General features: G+C 48.0%; 1 protein-coding gene across 1 annotated transcript in view; it reads left to right on the plus strand.

Annotated features, from left to right (window-relative positions):
* Window positions 1-9,555: 9,555 nt before the first annotated feature.
* The window catches only part of LOC308150381 (structural maintenance of chromosomes protein 1B-like), a gene marked incomplete at both ends in the record, with an annotated part of 28,931 nt that continues 19,239 nt past the window's right edge, over window positions 9,556-19,247 (plus strand). The window contains 3 exons of the mRNA XM_080523221.1: window positions 9,556-9,686; window positions 11,844-11,968; window positions 15,389-15,492. Of these exons, the coding sequence (XP_080379347.1) occupies window positions 9,556-9,686; window positions 11,844-11,968; window positions 15,389-15,492 (360 nt within the window). The remainder of the gene's footprint in view (window positions 9,687-11,843; window positions 11,969-15,388; window positions 15,493-19,247) is intronic.

Below are 19,247 nucleotides of genomic sequence, written 5' to 3' on the forward strand. Positions count from 1 at the left end.
GGAGCAACATTGTTTTATACCAATTTATGAATCCTTTTGGGTTAATCAAGGGTCTGGGTGCGTCGACTATGATTGCAGATACGTCAATCAGGGTTAATGGTTTATACAGTACTTTCTCCTCTATATTTAACAATGGTGCCTGCACCCGGATTACGCTGCGTATCACAGTCTGCTCCGCCTGTTCCGGCTGTACAGGAGGATACACGCTCTGTATCTCCTTTACCTTGGATATAGGGTTAAACCTATTGTGTTCCTTTTTTCTGACAATATTACCAGGCCATTGATTAGACATTATTACCCATGCTTGATAGACTTCTTTCATGTAATCAATATCCCATAATGGGTCGCAAATGCTTTTGTTTGATATCAAATATTCATCAATAATCTTTAGTTTATTCTTTTCAAAACTCCCGATACTTGGGAAATTATCGTCACTCCATTCCGCAATCTTTGTTAGAAACGGTTCTGCATAGAATGGTCCTAATTTAAGTAAAATCCATCCTTTTGGTGTTACTGTATCAGTGTATTTTATCGGAATATCAATTATGTGTGGATCAATTTCCAATAGTTTCTTAATAGATTTCTTTTCCCCTCGTGGCAAGTCCCTAACCGACTTGTACTTAATAATCCGTTTCTCACAATTTGCTGTCCTAGACGTTCGATTACCCATGTTTGATTAATTACACTGCACACAATGTTAGTAAAAAGGAATTCTTTTATCTAAATTGTCTCGTTAGAGCTTTATAGTTACACCATTCGTGTCATATACTTTAATTCAGTCTGTTGCATTGCGTCTCATCAAGGTCATTTAAATCCACGTCTCATCTGTTCTCTCCTGTCTCAATAAATCAATCTTGTCACTCAAATCTGTTGCGCTTTACCATTAACACAAATGCCGTATCCGTTCAACGTCTTATCGTCCTACAACTGTCTTATTACCGCTGACCTATATCTTTCATTATCCTGTTTCTCTACATAATACCACATTACTAGACCACTTTAAAACACTTTCTTTAGATCACACTTTAACTTACATACCATAACCACTTGCGTGTCAATACCTTATTCATTTAACCATCTTAATCAACATTCTACTTCATAGTTTCAAATCCTGTGCTATAACACAATACCATATTTCTGTACCATACAGATAAACACATGTCTGTACCTTACAGATAAAAACATAAATAAAAACCCACGGAATGCCCAATTCCGTTTAATCAATTCTTCTATGAATTAATCAATATCCAGTGTCAGTATTAATCTCCTCCAGAGTGACACCTAGCAGCTCTGTCCTTTATAACGCATTATCCTATGTGGATCAATGACCTTCGTGTTCACACCAATACTCAACCTTTAATATTTAGTCAAATCTAGTCATTGGCCCCCCCATCATCAAATTCATCCCCTTTCCTTCATTCAAGGAAAAAAAATTACAGGTTTTTCCCTCTAGAACAACAATTCAGGTTAAGCACACAACCACACTGGTTTATCTGCCTTACCTGTCTCGCTGAATCTAGGATCCTGTTCGTTAAACGCCAATTTGATAAGATGAATGTCAGATGAATGCGGAGACCGAGAGGTGTTGCTTCCTTATGATAATTAATTAATGCTCGAGATAGACAATTAAGATAAAGTTTAATCCATTACACAGCGCTGGGCCAGCCTCTCTCAACACACGGCAAGCAACGGTGAGAGACTCGCGCCTAATGACACTTTGCAGCGGCCTTATATGCTAGATTTCCGCTGACACCGGAAACAGCTGTCCCTTGCCAATCATCGGTCACCCGTCATACATGTTTACATACTAAAGTTAGAAGCTAGCTTGCCTCTGCTTCCCTACCATAACGGTTTGTTTGTTCCGGTCACCAGTTACCTGACTCTCAGTCAGCTGACCGTTCGTTCCCAAATATACTGATCTATTGACCCCAGTACCCATATAAGTCTACCACCTGGCTGACCACCACAAGGCTCCACTGTCCTTAGATCCCAACTGGTCCCCATCTCTATATTTGGCTCAGGTCCAGTTACAGAAACGCATGCTGACTCAGAGTGGTCAGTTTATGTCCTGAGAGTGGACACACTTAAAGTATGTTTAAGGTTACACACTGAGTATTGCAATATTTGATAGGCACACAGCATCTTGCACATAGCTACACAAAACGCATCATATCAGTATTGGACTTTCTGAGTCAATGAATAGGATGCGGGCGTAGGTGTTGGGTGATTACAGATGACGTAGTGTGTGATGGAGGGCTAGATTGACAGCATCCTCAACAGATCTGTTGGCACGATAGGCAAATTGATAAGTGTCCATCAGGGGGGTGGTGTGGGTTTTTAGGTAGGAGAGGACGATGCGCTCATACGCCTTCATGGCCACAGATGTCAGAGCGATTGGCCTGTAGTCGTTGAGGCTGGAGATCTTGGACATCCATAGACAGAAGGAGGTCGCATTCTCTCTCTCTATCCGTTTTACGCCTCTTTTCCGCTGAAGCCGACTCACTGCCTCCTTCATCCCCGTCATCGTCAGTTGTGTGATGATTGGATACTCCTACCACTAGGTGTCAGTAGAGGTCCTTGTTATAGGACATGACCGGAGATGATGTGGTGGTAGCGAGGGCAGAAGAACTAATAGGTACTAGGTAGATGCAGTTGATGTAAACGGAGCACGTTACAAAAATATCCTGTTTCTCATTGAACGACACGAACAACACAAGTTGGTGGCGGTGCCAGGCGCTCAGCCAACGTAATCACCTCCGTGTACACATGTTCCTTTTCCTCGTCGGATAGCCAGCTTAATTGCTTGAAGCGGGGGTCAGTGGCTGCGCTGAGGCCAGTCGCGTCTGAAAGTCGCCACCTAATATCAATTTCCTCCACCAATTTACTTTTCAGAGCTTTTGGGGTGGGACTGTCACTGTCGTCATCTTGCTCTAGATGTCTTTTTTTCAAATTTGTCAGCATTGGCGCTACTGCAGACAATGACACATTTTCTTCTTTTGACAAGAGTTCAGTCAGAGTGATGAAGGGCTTAAGCATGTGTCACTAACCCGGCTCAGAGTAAGTGACAAAATAGGGAGACAAGTCGAGGGTAAAGGTAAATTATTCTTTTATTAACAACTAAAGACTATAAATAATGAAGAAATGAGATGTGATAGTCAGTTTATCAGTTGTGTAGGGTGTGGGTGAGTGATCTGTAATGTGGAATGTTGTAAGGTGTAAACTAAAGAACAAACGGTTTGCCACTAACAAAGGAGTAAAACAAAGGATAACCTGTATGGAGAGAGAGAGAGAGAGACTGATCCCCAACGCACACCCTAAATAGGCACAGGTGTGCTACATCAGCCAATCAGGCCTCCTCTCCCCACTGCCATCCTGCAACACAATCAGACCAAGACAGCAGTGGAGGGAGGAGACCGTAACACATGGCAACAGTTTCCTCTGCGATGACCCACTGGGCTGTTGTCAGGTCCAGTGATCGGTCAGCTCTTTTGGTGACGATTGGGTCAGACAGGACAGCTGAAATGGGCCACCGTTGTTCGAGAAGACGCTCCAGCATGAAACACGTCGAGTTCCAGCGTGTTGCGACTTCTTGGATGAGTTTGTGGTTTGAAACTTGTTGTACGTTCTGTTTTTCTTTTAACGCCGCAGTTGCTTTCGCACTTTTCTTAAAGTGCGCCACAAGTCGCCTTGCAGCAGCCACGGTACAGGGTCGTGTCTTAGTGCTGCATTAACGCAAAGCTGAAGTGTGTGTCCAGCACAGCGCACCCCCCTGACAGTCCCCCACGCCTCCTCCTCCTGCAGCTTCTGAGTGCACAGAATCATATTAGCAGCATTGTCGTGCACAACTGCAACTCTTTTCTCTGCAGGTATAGCATATGCATCGACCGCCTCTCCAAGTCTCTGTGCAATATTTTCAGCTGTGTGACTCTCCTCCATTGACTTGGTCTCTAACACACAGTTCTTCATTCCCCAGTCATTATTTATCATATGAGCTGTCACCGTCATGTACGCTTCCATCTGTAGACTGGTCCATATATCCGTTGTGAAACTAATTGCAGAGCACTTCTCAATGTCGCTGCGCACTTCATCCCGTATTCATCTGTGCTGATCTGTAAGCGCATAGGAGAGAGCCTCTCGTGTCGGCAAAGTATACGCTGGCTCCAGTGTTTCGATTAGGCGTTTAAACCCTTTCCCTTGCACGATATTTATAGGTCTCATGTCTTCCGCAATAAACGAAACTAAAGCCTTGCTTATGGCTTGCTTTCTGCTTTCCGTAAGCTTCTTAGTCAGCGTGTCACCAATGGTTGTTTGTCGTGAGGTGTCGGCTGACGTTGAAGCATCCGTTTTTTTCAGACAATGCACCTACAAAAGCAGATGATTACAATTCAATTAGCCAACTTGGTAACACAACTAGCCATAGCATAGGCATAGCCTTATTAATGTGTTGTGTGGCGTCGTGTACAGCGATACTCCACACAACAAAAAAGATCCTCTCTTTCTTACAGTCCAACATAAAATATAATATTATAAAATATAAAAGTTAACTTCAAGTAAAAGGAAAAGTGCAAGTAATGCAGTAAATTCTGTAAAAAAGTAAAACTCTAACCGGAATACCGTATACCTCTCAGTAACAATCTTTAACAATAACAATCTCAATAACAAACATAACATTCTCCCCCTCTCTCTGCTCTCCCCCTCTTGCTCGTCTGGGACGTCCTCAGAGAGCCAGGTCTCCGTGATGGCATAAGCTGCTGAAGAGTTGTAGTCCTTGCTTTTCGCTACCAGGCACCGGAGTTCGTCCATTTTATTACATAAGGAGTTCACGTTGGCTAGAAATATTCCTGGGAGTGGAGTGCGGGAACCGCGTCTTCTGAGTCAAGCGAGAGCCCCAGCTCTCTTCCCCCGCTGTCGTCTCAGCCACCTCACAGCCTGGGTGAAGATTGCGGTTCCTCGGATCAGGATATCCAGCACTTCCGTAGATCGGGTGAGAAAAATAGGAGCAATGTCCAAGGGGGTGGAATCCCTGAGACCTAAGAGTTCTTCTCTTGTATAAGAGATGTCACAGAACACAAATCCAGACATACAGACACACCAAACAATACTCCATAGTACCACAGCTGCCATGGACGGCGCCATCTTGGACATGCGCATGTCAAATCTGTCTGAGAGTGAATTGCAGAAGTGGTACAAACTCCAGACCCCCACCATACTGGGCTTTACACACTACAGACCCCCACCATACTGGGCTTTACAGACTACAGACCCCCACCATACTGGGCTTTACACACTGTTCGATTAATGTATCACTTAATTTTCCCCAAATAAATGTCAAAAACTTCTCTTATCAACATTTCAGTATTTTATTCAATTATTCTTGCACTGCAGGGCAATATTCCACACAACAAAAAAGATCCTCTCTTTCTTACAGTCCAACATAAAATATAATATTATAAAATATAAAAGTTAACTTCAAGTAAAAGGAAAAGTGCAAGTAATGCAGTAAATTCTGTAAAAAAGTAAAACTCTAACCGGAATACCGTATACCTCTCAGTAACAATCTTTAACAATAACAATCTCAATAACAAACATAACATTCTCCCCCTCTCTCTGCTCTCCCCCTCCCCCCTTAGCTCTCTCCCCCCTCTCTCCCTTCTCCCCCCTCCACCTTAGGCATTACTGTGGAGGAATGTGAGCATGTCCACATGCTTAGAGGTCAGGCTTGCTCTTTTTTTTGAAACAATGTTCCCAGCAGCTGAAAAGAGCCTTTCAGACGGAGTGGACGTTGCAGGGACAGACAGGTAGGACTTGGCCAGCATAGCCAGGGAGGGGAACCGTGCTGCGTTTTCCTTCCACCAGTGTAGGGGGCTCTTATCCCTTGAAACGTTTTGTTCTCCAAAATAAACTAACACCTCATTCCTCACAATGAGGCTTTACACACTACAGACCCCCACCATACTGGGCTTTACACACTACAGACCCCCACCATACTGGGCTTTACAGACTACAGACCCCCACCATACTGGGCTGTACACACTACAGACCCCCACCATACTGGGCTTTACACACTACAGACCCCCACCATACTGGGCTTTACAGACTACAGACCCCCACCATACTGGGCTTTACAGACTACAGACCCCCACCATACTGGTCTGTACACACTACAGACCCCCACCATACTGGGCTTTACAGACTACAGACCCCCACCATACTGGGCTTTACACACTACAGACCCCCACCATACTGGGCTTTACACACTACAGACCCCCACCATACAGCCTAGATATCCACAGATATCCAGCACTGTGGACAATTATTGCACAATATCACCAACACATACTTAATTCTGCAACTGGGGGGGAGAGCTAGTGTCTCCCCCGGGGAAGGCAGCACCCTGGGCAGCATGGCGGTCGGCCTGGACACCTTGGGCGGCATGGTCCACCTGCTCAGGCATGTTGTTCGACATGTTGGCCTGCAAACCTTACGAAGACAAACCCGCAACGTTTAACCCTCAACTTTTAGTTTTAACCCTCAACTTTTGGCCAACTTTGTGTGGTATATGATAATGTTCCGCCCTACGCGCATTTGTTGGTAAATTCAGACGTGACTGACGGCGTCTGCTGAGGGATGTGGTGGAGCAACTCATTGGTATTATATTAGTATTGGACTTTCTGAGTCAATGAATAGGATGCGGGCGTAGGTGTTGGGTGATTCCAGATGACGTAGTGTGTGATGGAGGGCTAGATTGACAGCATCCTCAACAGATCTGTTGGCACGATAGGCAAATTGATAAGTGTCCATCAGGGGGGTGGTGTGGGTTTTTAGGTAGGAGAGGACGATGCGCTCATACGCCTTCATGGCCACAGATGTCAGAGCGATTGGCCTGTAGTTGTTGAGGCTGGAGATCTTGGACATCCATAGACAGAAGGAGGTCGCATTCTCTCTCTCTGTCCGTTTTACGCCTCTTTTCCGCTGAAGCCGACTCACTGCCTCCTTCATCCCCGTCATCGTCAGTTGTGTGATGATTGGATACTCCTACCACTAGGTGTCAGTAGAGGTCCTTGTTATAGGACATGACCGGAGATGATGTGGTGGTAGCGAGGGCAGAAGAACTAATAGGTACTAGGTAGATGCAGTTGATGTAAACGGAGCACGTTACAAAAATATCCTGTTTCTCATTGAACGACACGAACAACACAAGTTGGTGGCGGTGCCAGGCGCTCAACCAACGTAATCACCTCCGTGTACACATGTTCCTTTTCCTCGTCGGATAGCCAGCTTAATTGCTTGAAGCGGGGGTCAGTGGCTGCGCTGAGGCCAGTCGCGTCTGAAAGTCGCCACCTCCTATCAATTTCCTCCACCAATTTACTTTTCAGAGCTTTTGGGGTGGGACTGTCACTGTCGTCATCTTGCTCTAGATGTCTTTTTTTCAAATTTGTCAGCATTGGCGCTACTGCAGACAATGACACATTTTCTTCTTTTGACAAGAGTTCAGTCAGAGTGATGAAGGGCTTAAGCATGTGTCACTAACCCGGCTCAGAGTAAGTGACAAAATAGGGAGACAAGTCGAGGGTAAAGGTAAATTATTCTTTTATTAACAACTAAAGACTATAAATAATGAAGAAATGAGATGTGAGAGTCAGTTTATCAGTTGTGTAGGGTGTGGGTGAGTGATCTGTAATGTGGAATGTTGTAAGGTGTAAACTAAAGAACAAACGGTTTGCCACTAACAAAGGAGTAAAACAAAGGATAACCTGTATGGAGAGAGAGAGAGAGACTGATCCCCAACGCACACCCTAAATAGGCACAGGTGTGCTACATCAGCCAATCAGGCCTCCTCTCCCCACTGCCATCCTGCAACACAATCAGACCAAGACAGCAGTGGAGGGAGGAGACCGTAACACATGGCAACAGTTTCCTCTGCGATGACCCACTGGGCTGTTGTCAGGTCCAGTGATCGGTCAGCTCTTTTGGTGACGATTGGGTCAGACAGGACAGCTGAAATGGGCCACCGTTGTTCGAGAAGACGCTCCAGCATGAAACACGTCGAGTTCCAGCGTGTTGCGACTTCTTGGATGAGTTTGTGGTTTGAAACTTGTTGTACGTTCTGTTTTTCTTTTAACGCCGCAGTTGCTTTCGCACTTTTCTTAAAGTGCGCCACAAGTCGCCTTGCAGCAGCCACGGTACGGTGTACAGGGTCGTGTCTTAGTGCTGCATTAACGCAAAGCTGAAGTGTGTGTCCAGCACAGCGCACCCCCCTGACAGTCCCCCACGCCTCCTCCTCCTGCAGCTTCTGAGTGCACAGAATCATATTAGCAGCATTGTCGTGCACAACTGCAACTCTTTTCTCTGCAGGTATAGCATATGCATCGACCGCCTCTCCAAGTCTCTGTGCAATATTTTCAGCTGTGTGACTCTCCTCCATTGACTTGGTCTCTAACACACAGTTCTTCATTCCCCAGTCATTATTTATCATATGAGCTGTCACCGTCATGTACGCTTCCATCTGTAGACTGGTCCATATATCCGTTGTGAAACTAATTGCAGAGCACTTCTCAATGTCGCTGCGCACTTCATCCCGTATGCATCTGTGCTGATCTGTAAGCGCATAGGAGAGAGCCTCTTGTGTCGGCAAAGTATACGCTGGCTCCAGTGTTTCGATTAGGCGTTTAAACCCTTTCCCTTGCACGATATTTATAGGTCTCATGTCTTCCGCAATAAACGAAACTAAAGCCTTGCTTATGGCTTGCTTTCTGCTTTCCGTAAGCTTCTTAGTCAGCGTGTCACCAATGGTTGTTTGTCGTGAGGTGTCGGCTGACGTTGAAGCATCCGTTTTTTTCAGACAATGCACCTACAAAAGCAGATGATTACAATTCAATTAGCCAACTTGGTAACACAACTAGCCATAGCATAGGTGTTCAGCTCTCCCTCTAGTTTAGCTGAATGGTGAATTTTCTGCTTGCTCCGGCAGTACGGGTGAAATGATGAGACTGACACAATTCGGTTTGATTTCCTTCTTCCTCTAATAAACAGATTGTAAAACTGAAAACACATTGATCCATTAGTACATGTAAATAATTAACAGTGAACGAACTAACAGAAAAGATTCAACAAACTACACAATCATTCAGAGCTCAACTTACCAACTCCCATCTCGCTCTATACTGTCATTCCGATTCCCTGCCACCCAGATTACCTCCATTAAGCCCGCCCCCATTTCTATCTAAGCCAATCACTCTCTGCATGCATACTTTTACCCAATCAAATGAATCAAACAATAAAATAAACTCCCAATCAAATACCCTCCCATGGATTAGCCAAACACCTCCCACTTGGTCCATTGGTCCTTTGTGCCTAAATGGACCACAACTTTCCCTCTCTTTAATACAGTTATTTTCTACTGCTCCTCCACGGGAAGCAGCACGACCACCCGCCCAACGTCTCGGTCGAGCGTTGGGAAGAGATCGTGGCCCTCGCTCCTTCCTCGTCCTGAATCACCCACGCCTTCTTGCGCATCTTCAATAGGGTGCCAGCCAACCCCTCGTGGTTCGCCCCATGGGCCTCCCCTGCCAACAGAGTGCTGATCCATGCAGTGTAGGGGACAAGTGGGATTCCCACCTCCTTCGCCTCCTGGATTCCTCCGGAACACACCAGCAGCCCCGGCCCTTCGACCCTCTCAACTACCAGTCTGTCCCAAGTCGTCTTAGGAAACTCTGTTCCATCCTGTGCAGCCAGACACAGGTCGCGGAAAGCTGCGTTCAGCTCCTGGACGCCGAGGCTAACTCCGCTTCTTGTCTCCCTCGGGCGTGTAGCCTCCCACTTTGCGTCTTCTGGAGCCCTCCTGCAAACCAACCACTGCCTAACAGCTCGCCGGACCCACCCAACTACCCGAATGAGCCTGCCTATCTCACTGAAGCGTTCTGGCTCAATCAGGTCCATGAGAGCAGCGCCCCAGAGCCTCTCCCTCTCATGCTCGGGGTCCCTGGAACTCCCAACCGGTGTGGATGTCCCCTTTGCATTTGCTTCCTCCTCAATGCCGCATTTCGGGTCCAGCCCCTTCCTCGCCTGAGCGCGTGTTACAGCTGCAGTGAACGCTTTCCGTTGCAGCATGCTCACGCTGTCTCGAGCACTTACAGCCACTCCCCTGGATGTTTCCTCGCTCAGCTGATCAGCCAGCACCAACACCTCTGACTCTGGCTCCACATTGGCCCTCGTTTCTGCAGGCTGGCCCTCTTTGCTCCTCCCACTTTGACCCGACTGGATCCGTGGTTCCGGAGCGAAACCTCCAGCGTTGAGCGTCCTCTCGATTCCCTCCGTGATGCTCCTCAGCTCTCTCCTGTCGCCATGAGACGCTAGAATGTCGTCTACATAGGTGTCCTCCTCAAGTGCTCTCCGCTCTTCTTTTAGGTGGGCGACCTCTGGCAGCCTTGCCGTCTTCCTCATGGCCAGCTGGGCGATGCATCCGGCTGGCTTGTCCCCGATGTTGACGCGGGTAATTGCGTAGGTTTTGATCTTCTTTTCCTCTGCGAGAGTCATCTCTTTCCCGCCCGGCTGACAATTTCCGCAGCGACACCCTCCACACTTTGGCTCGCACGCGGCGCTGATGCTATCCCAGCTCCACCACTCGAGGACCTCTTTGCTGCTTGCAGCTGTTCTCCCGGTCTTTTCATGACCTTGCGGCTTCTGGTCTCCATCCTCTTCTTTTGCGCTGGGCGTCTTGCAGGGGATCTCCTCAAATCTTACTGCCTCCGTTCTCAGAGAACGCGCAAAGTGCGTCTGGGAGTTGTGTGCGGATCTTTCCCAACTTTCAAACAGGTCTGGGTGCGTTCCTCCCACGGTCTTCCCCAGAGGCCCGTCCCACAGCACCAAGTCTCCCGTCCCTCTTCTCCACCGTGGAGCGAGTCGTCCCTCTCGGTGGCTGATCAAGAGCTCGATTTCCTTAGGTCGGACCAGCTCTTCCTTCTCGACCCCAGGGAAGAACTTACAGAGTCGCTCTGGACTGATGACCTTGTCTGCACGAGCGATTGTGTCGAGCCCGTAGCATACCATCTCGTGGGGACTCCATCTGTTGTTGCTCCACGCTCTGACCTTTAGCAGGTACTTATTAGTCTTGACCTTGACCTTCATTCCACCGACTCCATGCACAGTCAGTGTTACTTGCTTCCGCTCCAGTCGGAGCCGATCGGCGGCCCGGTTGGTGATATAATTTGTGTCGGAGGCGAGGTCTATGAGAGTTCCCAGGGCATATCCATCTTCTGTTTTGACTGTCAATATCATCATTAGTACTGGATGTTCCTCTGGCCCATCCTCTGCGAAGAGACTTCCGCCTTCTGCGCCCGCGCTCAGCGTCATCGAAGCCTTACTGGTGAATGCCTTCGCCCTCCTCTCCTGTTCAGGGTTGAGTCCCAAAGAATCCAGGAATTCTCGTTGCTTGTCAGCGAACCCTGGCCCTGTCTTCTTTCCCTCACTCCACTCGGGACACAGAAGGTAGTGATGACTTGCCCTTCCTTCATCCCGCTTGCACACTCTGCACAGGTACCGGTTACTACACTCCCCGTCGGCGCCGTGCATGCCCAAACATTTCTGACAGGCTTTGCTTTGCCTTACTATGGCTCCTTTCTCTGCCAGACTGACACTCTTGAACTTTTGGCAGAAGAATATTTTGCCACCGTGCTGATCGCTTCCACAGATGTCACACTCTTCTCTTCTTTCCGAGTTCCTGCCCGTGACTCTGGTTTCACCTCGATGTTCCTCCTCTTCTTCATCTACCGGTGAGTCTTTCTCCGTGGCCCTCGTGAATGCCCTCTTCTCCCATCTGACTGGCCTCTCCGGTGTTCCCCCAGAGGTTTCTGTGGAGCCTCGGATTCGCGCCATCCTTTCGAGGATTACTTCCTGCCTTTTCAGAAACAGAAGAAGAGCATCGAATTGCTTGTCTGGGGTGACTTGGTTTCCGGGTTCGGTTACAAAGGTAAACCAGCCTTCCTGCACGCGATCTGGCAGTTTGCTCTCGATGGCCTTAATTACAAGTGGGTTCTTCATAGCGCCCACTTCTCCTAAGTCAGTCAGGTCCATGAGGGCTCTTTCCACTGCCTGAATAAGGTCGATCGCTTTCCTCGGCTGGTTTCCTTTTACCGCTGGTATTCTTTCCAATTCCTCAATAATTTGCAGCGCGATGGTTGCCTTGTCTCCAAACCGATTCTCCAAGGCTTTGAATACGTCCTCCGCTGAGCGGTAGCTCGAGAGTTTGAGTTCCTCGAAAACCTTTCGGTCTATGCTCTCGAGAAGGTGGAGTTTCTTCACCTCTGGCGACCCCGATGGGTCTCCCTGCTGCTGCAGGCTCTCCCAATCTTTCCGCCAGCGATGAAAATCTCTCATACACCCGCTGAACACGGGCAGCCTTGTTGGAGGGAGTTTGATCTTGGCTCTAGTGCGGTTGCCTCCATATGTGGCGCTCTCCAGCCCTGCCTCCCGGGCTTGTTCCCATGCTTCCCGCTGAGCCTCCAGTAGTTTGGCGCGCTCTTGAGCGGCTATTTCTGCTGCCTTCAACTCAATCACGGCCGCCTTCTGCCTTGCCTCAGCGATCTCTTCTTCGGCCCCCAATTTCACCTTCGCTGTCTCCTTCTCAAACTCGGCCACGCTATCAGCTGACTTCAGTCTTGCCTCAGCGGCTTTCCTTTCCAGCTTGGCGATGGCTTCTTTATTTTCTCTATTTGCCGCTCGATCTTTGGCCTCTTCTTCGGCGAGAACGTCGGCCCTTTTCCTCTCATCTTCGGCGAGAGCGTCGGCCCTTTCTCTATTCGCCGCTCGATCTTTGGCCTCTTCTTCGGCGAGAACGTCGGCCCTTTTCCTCTCATCTTCGGCGAGAACGTCGGCCCTTTTCCTCTCATCTTCGGCGAGAGCATCGGCCCTTTTCCTCTCATCTTCGGCGAGAGCATCGGCCCTTTTCCTCTCATCTTCGGCGAGAACGTCGGCCCTTTTCCTCTCATCTTCGGCGAGAGCGTCGGTGGCCATTTGCTTTGCTGCGGCGGCCTTGTCGGCCATTTTGTCAGTATTCTCCTTCTCAACTCTTCCAAATTCAGTCACAAACGTTTCCCAAAGTTCATCCCTTTTGTCCTCCAGCTCCTCTAGTGACTTTCTCGTGTTGCACGCCTCAACTACAGGGATCCACTCCCCCCAGCTTGATAGCAGACTTCGCGCTTTGATGATGAGGCTCTCTGTGAGTGTGCTTCGTTCTTTACAAACGTCGTGGGTTGCCTCTTCTAGACTGATCCTCTTCGCGCCTTCGTGACTCCTTTCTGCTCGTCTAATTGTGGATGAAAGTTCGACCCCCGCGAACCTTGTCCACATGTTGGCCTTTAAAACGTGACCGACCTGTTCAACCTTCTGAGCTCTCTCCTCAGCGGCCTTGGTGATGTCTTGAAGAAGCTGACTGTTACCCGTCTCAGGTTCCTGACTTGCTTTGGCCTGCAAACCTTCCTCATAATTGTCGTCTGCAGAGTTTAGGTCTTTCGCGTTTGATAGGAGCGCTATCCACTCGCGTTTCATGTCATCTTCGCCCATCAATGCCACTGACCTGATGATGTGGCGGTATCCTCTCTCAAAAGTGACTGCCAACTTTTCCCTTTCGGTCCTTAGTGCTTCCATTCTGCCTGTGACTCAGAAATAACTTGTGTGTACCTGTTTCGTCTTTCTATCTTATCTCTTCAGCCCTCTCTGACTCCCTGAGCTGATTTGCGCTGGTCCCTGCACTTCCTTAACTAGTCTTCGGCAGCGGAACCAGGTTCACCGTGGGGTCATCCCAGGGATACTGCTAAAAATAAAATAATAAAGTGGGAGAGGATTTTCCTCCCCCCGACGACTTAATACCCAGGTACACACAAACCTATTTTAATGCAAACAGTCAATAGAGTCACAGAGAAGAGTGCTGGGTGTGGGTAGCTCTCTGGGTAGCTGCTATTAGCTCGCAATTCCTTTCTTGGTGGGTCTTGTAGGTTAGCCTAGCTGGCTGTGGATTCTTGCAGTTGGGTTAACCAGTTGAAGCTAGCCGTGGATTGTTTCACTCCTTGCCTGCCTAGCTAGCTGTAGCTTAGAGTGCTATAAGCTCTACCGCGTGCCTGTGCGCTATTGCGACAACAGGGCTAACGCTAGCTTAGTTGGCTAATGCTACGCTGGCTAGCAAGTGGCTAGTTAGCTACGGTCGCGGGCGCCCCGGCTCCGTTGCCGGCCTAGTTAGCTGTAGCTTTGAGTGCTATAAGCTCTACCGCGTGCCTGCTGCGCTATTGCAACAACAGGGCTAACGCTAGCTTAGTTTGCTAATGCTACGCTGGCTAGCAAGTGGCTAGTTAGCTACAGTTGCGGGCGCCGCGGCTCCGTCACTAACCTGACCAGGCTTTAGCTTGCTCTTATCTCCGGTGAATGGATCCTTGTCCTCCCGGAGCTTCTGTTGCGTCCAACCGGGCTTGTATTCCTTAGCTAACTGACGGTCCGTCCTCCTGCGGTCGTCAGCGGGTGTTTTACAATTGTTCAGCTCTCCCTCTAGTTTAGCTGAATGGTGAATTTTCTGCTTGCTCCGGCAGTACGGGTGAAATGATGAGACTGACACAATTCGGTTTGATTTCCTTCTTCCTCTAATAAACAGATTGTAAAACTGAAAACACATTGATCCATTAGTACATGTAAATAATTAACAGTGAACGAACTAACAGAAAAGATTCAACAAACTACACAATCATTCAGAGCTCAACTTACCAACTCCCATCTCGCTCTATACTGTCATTCCGATTCCCTGCCACCCAGATTACCTCCATTAAGCCCGCCCCCATTTCTATCTAAGCCAATCACTCTCTGCATGCATACTTTTACCCAATCAAATGAATCAAACAATAAAATAAACTCCCAATCAAATACCCTCCCATGGATTAGCCAAACAATAGGCATAGCCTTATTAATGTGTTGTGTGGCGTCGTGTACAGCGATACTCCACACAACAAAAAAGATCCTCTCTTTCTTACAGTCCAACATAAAATATAATATTATAAAATATAAAAGTTAACTTCAAGTAAAAGGAAAAGTGCAAGTAATGCAGTAAATTCTGTAAAAAAGTAAAACTCTAACCGGAATACCGTATACCTCTCAGTAACAATCTTTAACAATAACAATCTCAATAACAAACATAACATTCTCCCCCTCTCTCTGCTCTCCCCCTCTTGCTCGTCTGGGACGTCCTCAGAGAGCCAGGTCTCCGTGATGGCATAAGCTGCTGAAGAGTTGTAGTCCTTGCTTTTCGCTACCAGGCACCGGAGTTCGTCCATTTTATTACATAAGGAGTTCACGTTGGCTAGAAATATTCCTGGGAGTGGAGTGCGGGAACCGCGTCTTCTGAGTCTAGCGAGAGCCCCAGCTCTCTTCCCCCGCTGTCGTCTCAGCCACCTCACAGCCTGGGTGAAGATTGCGGTTCCTCGGATCAGGATATCCAGCACTTCCGTAGATCGGGTGAGAAAAATAGGAGCAATGTCCAAGGGGGTGGAATCCCTGAGACCTAAGAGTTCTTCTCTTGTATAAGAGATGTCACAGAACACAAATCCAGACATACAGACACACCAAACAATACTCCATAGTACCACAGCTGCCATGGACGGCGCCATCTTGGACATGCGCATGTCAAATCTGTCTGAGAGTGAATTGCAGAAGTGGTACAGACTACAGACCCCCACCATACTGGGCTTTACACACTACAGACCCCCACCATACTGGGCTTTACAGACTACAGACCCCCACCATACTGGGCTTTACACACTGTTCGATTAATGTATCACTTAATTTTCCCCAAATAAATGTAAAAAACTTCTCTTATCAACATTTCAGTATTTTATTCAATTATTCTTGCACTGCAGGGCAATATTCCACACAACAAAAAAGATCCTCTCTTTCTTACAGTCCAACATAAAATATAATATTATAAAATATAAAAGTTAACTTCAAGTAAAAGGAAAAGTGCAAGTAATGCAGTAAATTCTGTAAAAAAGTAAAACTCTAACCGGAATACCGTATACCTCTCAGTAACAATCTTTAACAATAACAATCTCAATAACAAACATAACATTCTCCCCCTCTCTCTGCTCTCCCCCTCCCCCCTTAGCTCTCTCCCCCCTCTCTCCCTTCTCCCCCCTCCACCTTAGGCATTACTGTGGAGGAATGTGAGCATGTCCACATGCTTAGAGGTCAGGCTTGCTCTTTTTTTTGAAACAATGTTCCCAGCAGCTGAAAAGAGCCTTTCAGACGGAGTGGACGTTGCAGGGACAGACAGGTAGGACTTGGCCAGCATAGCCAGGGAGGGGAACCGTGCTGCGTTTTCCTTCCACCAGTGTAGGGGGCTCTTATCCCTTGAAACGTTTTGTTCTCCAAAATAAACTAACACCTCATTCCTCACAATGAGGCTTTACACACTACAGACCCCCACCATACTGGGCTTTACACACTACAGACCCCCACCATACTGGGCTTTACAGACCCCCACCATACTGGGCTGTACACACTACAGACCCCCACCATACTGGGCTTTACACACTACAGACCCCCACCATACTGGGCTTTACAGACTACAGACCCCCACCATACTGGGCTTTACAGACTACAGACCCCCACCATACTGGTCTGTACACACTACAGACCCCCACCATACTGGGCTTTACAGACTACAGACACCCACCATACTGGGCTTTACACACTACAGACCCCCACCATACTGGGCTTTACACACTACAGACCCCCACCATACAGCCTAGATATCCACAGATATCCAGCACTGTGGACAATTATTGCACAATATCACCAACACATACTTAATTCTGCAACTGGGGGGGAGAGCTAGTGTCTCCCCCGGGGAAGGCAGCACCCTGGGCAGCATGGCGGTCGGCCTGGACACCTTGGGCGGCATGGTCCACCTGCTCAGGCATGTTGTTCGACATGTTGGCCTGCAAACCTTACGAAGACAAACCCGCAACGTTTAAGCCTCAACTTTTAGTTTTAACCCTCAACTTTTGGCCAACTTTGTGTGGTATATAATAATGTTCCGCCATACGCGCATTTGTTGGTAAATTCAGACGTGACTGACGGCGTCTGCTGAGGGATGTGGTGGAGCAACTCATTGGTATTATATTAGTATTGGACTTTCTGAGTCAATGAATAGGATGCGGGCGTAGGTGTTGGGTGATTCCAGATGAAGTAGTGTGTGATGGAGGGCTAGATTGACAGCATCCTCAACAGATCTGTTGGCACGATAGGCAAATTGATAAGTGTCAATCAGGGGGGTGGTGTGGGTTTTTAGGTAGGAGAGGACGATGCGCTCATACGCCTTCATGGCCACAGATGTCAGAGCGATTGGCCTGTAGTCGTTGAGGCTGGAGATCTTGGACATCCATAGACAGAAGGAGGTCGCATTCTCTCTCTCTGTCCGTTTTACGCCTCTTTTCCGCTGAAGCCGACTCACTGCCTCCTTCATCCCCGTCATCGTCAGTTGTGTGATGATTGGATATTCCTACCACTAGGTGTCAGTAGAGGTCCTTGTTATAGGACATGACCGGAGATTATGTGGTGGTAGCGAGGGCAGAAGAACTAATAGGTACTAGGTAGATGCAGTTGATGTAAACGGAGCACGTTACAAAAAGATCATGTTTCTCATTGAACGACACGAACAACACAAGTTGGTGGCGGTGCCAGGCGCTCAGCCAACGTAATCACCTCCGTGTACACATGTTCCTTTTCCTCGTCGGATAGCCAGCTTAATTGCTTGAAGCGGGGGTCAGTGGCTGCGCTGAGGCCAGTAGCTTCAGTCGCGTCTGAAAGTCGCCACCTCCTATCAATTTCCTCCACCAATTTACTTTTCAGAGCTTTTGTGGTGGGACTGTCACTGTCGTCATCTTGCTCTAGATGTCTTTTTTTCAAATTTGTCAGCATTGGCGCTACTGCAGACAATGACACATTTTCTTCTTTTGACAAGAGTTCAGTCAGAGTGATGAAGGGCTTAAGCATGTGTCACTAACCCGGCTCAGAGTAAGTGACAAAATAGGGAGACAAGTCGAGGGTAAAGGTAAATTATTCTTTTATTAACAACTAAAGACTATAAATAATGAAGAAATGAGATGTGATAGTCAGTTTATCAGTTGTGTAGGGTGTGGGTGAGCGATCTGTAATGTGGAATGTTGTAAGGTGTAAACTAAAGAACAAAAGGTTTGCCACTAACAAAGGAGTAAAACAAAGGATAACCTGTATGGAGAGAGAGAGAGAGAGAGAGAGACTGATCCCCAACGCACACCCTAAATAGGCACAGGTGTGCTACATCAGCCAATCAGGCCTCCTCTCCCCACTGCCATCCTGCAACACAATCAGACCAAGACAGCAGTGGAGGGAGGAGACCGTAACACATGGCAACAGTTTCCTCTGCGATGACCCACTGGGCTTTTGTCAGGTCCAGTGATCGGTCAGCTCTTTTGGTGACGATTTGGTCAGACAGGACAGCTGAAATGGGCCACCGTTGTTCGAGAAGACGCTCCAGCATGAAACACGTCGAGTTCCAGCGTGTTGCGACTTCTTGGATGAGTTTGTGGTTTGAAACTTGTTGTACGTTCTGTTTTTCTTTTAACGCCGCAGTTGCTTTCACACTTTTCTTAAAGTGCGCCACAAGTCGCCTTGCAGCAGCCACGATACGGTGTACAGGGTCGTGTCTTAGTGCTGCATTAACGCAAAGCTGAAGTGTGTGTCCAGCACAGCGCACCCCCCTGACAGTCCCCCACGCCTCCTCCTCCTGCAGCTTCTGAGTGCACAGAATCATATTAGCAGCATTGTCGTGCACAACTGCAACTCTTTTCTCTGCAGGTATAGCATATGCATCGACCGCCTCTCCAAGTCTCTGTGCAATATTTTCAGCTGTGTGACGCTCCTCCATTGACTTGGTCTCTAACACACAGTTCTTCATTCCCCAGTCATTATTTATCATATGAGCTGTCACCGTCATGTACGCTTCCATCTGTAGACTGGTCCATATATCCGTTGTGAAACTAATTGCAGAGCACTTCTCAATGTCGCTGCGCACTTCATCCCGTATGCATCTGTGCTGATCTGTAAGCGCATAGGAGAGAGCCTCTCGTGTCGGCAAAGTATACGCTGGCTCCAGTGACACGCACAGGCCAAGGAGAACGGGCATTAGAACAGCAGTGGGCAGGAGCCCCAGTACCCCTGAACCCAATTCC

This window comes from Nansenia antarctica (genome assembly GCF_963989245.1).
Source record: "Nansenia antarctica genome assembly, chromosome: 2".
In the NCBI taxonomy this organism is placed as follows: Eukaryota; Metazoa; Chordata; class Actinopteri; order Argentiniformes; family Microstomatidae; genus Nansenia; species Nansenia antarctica.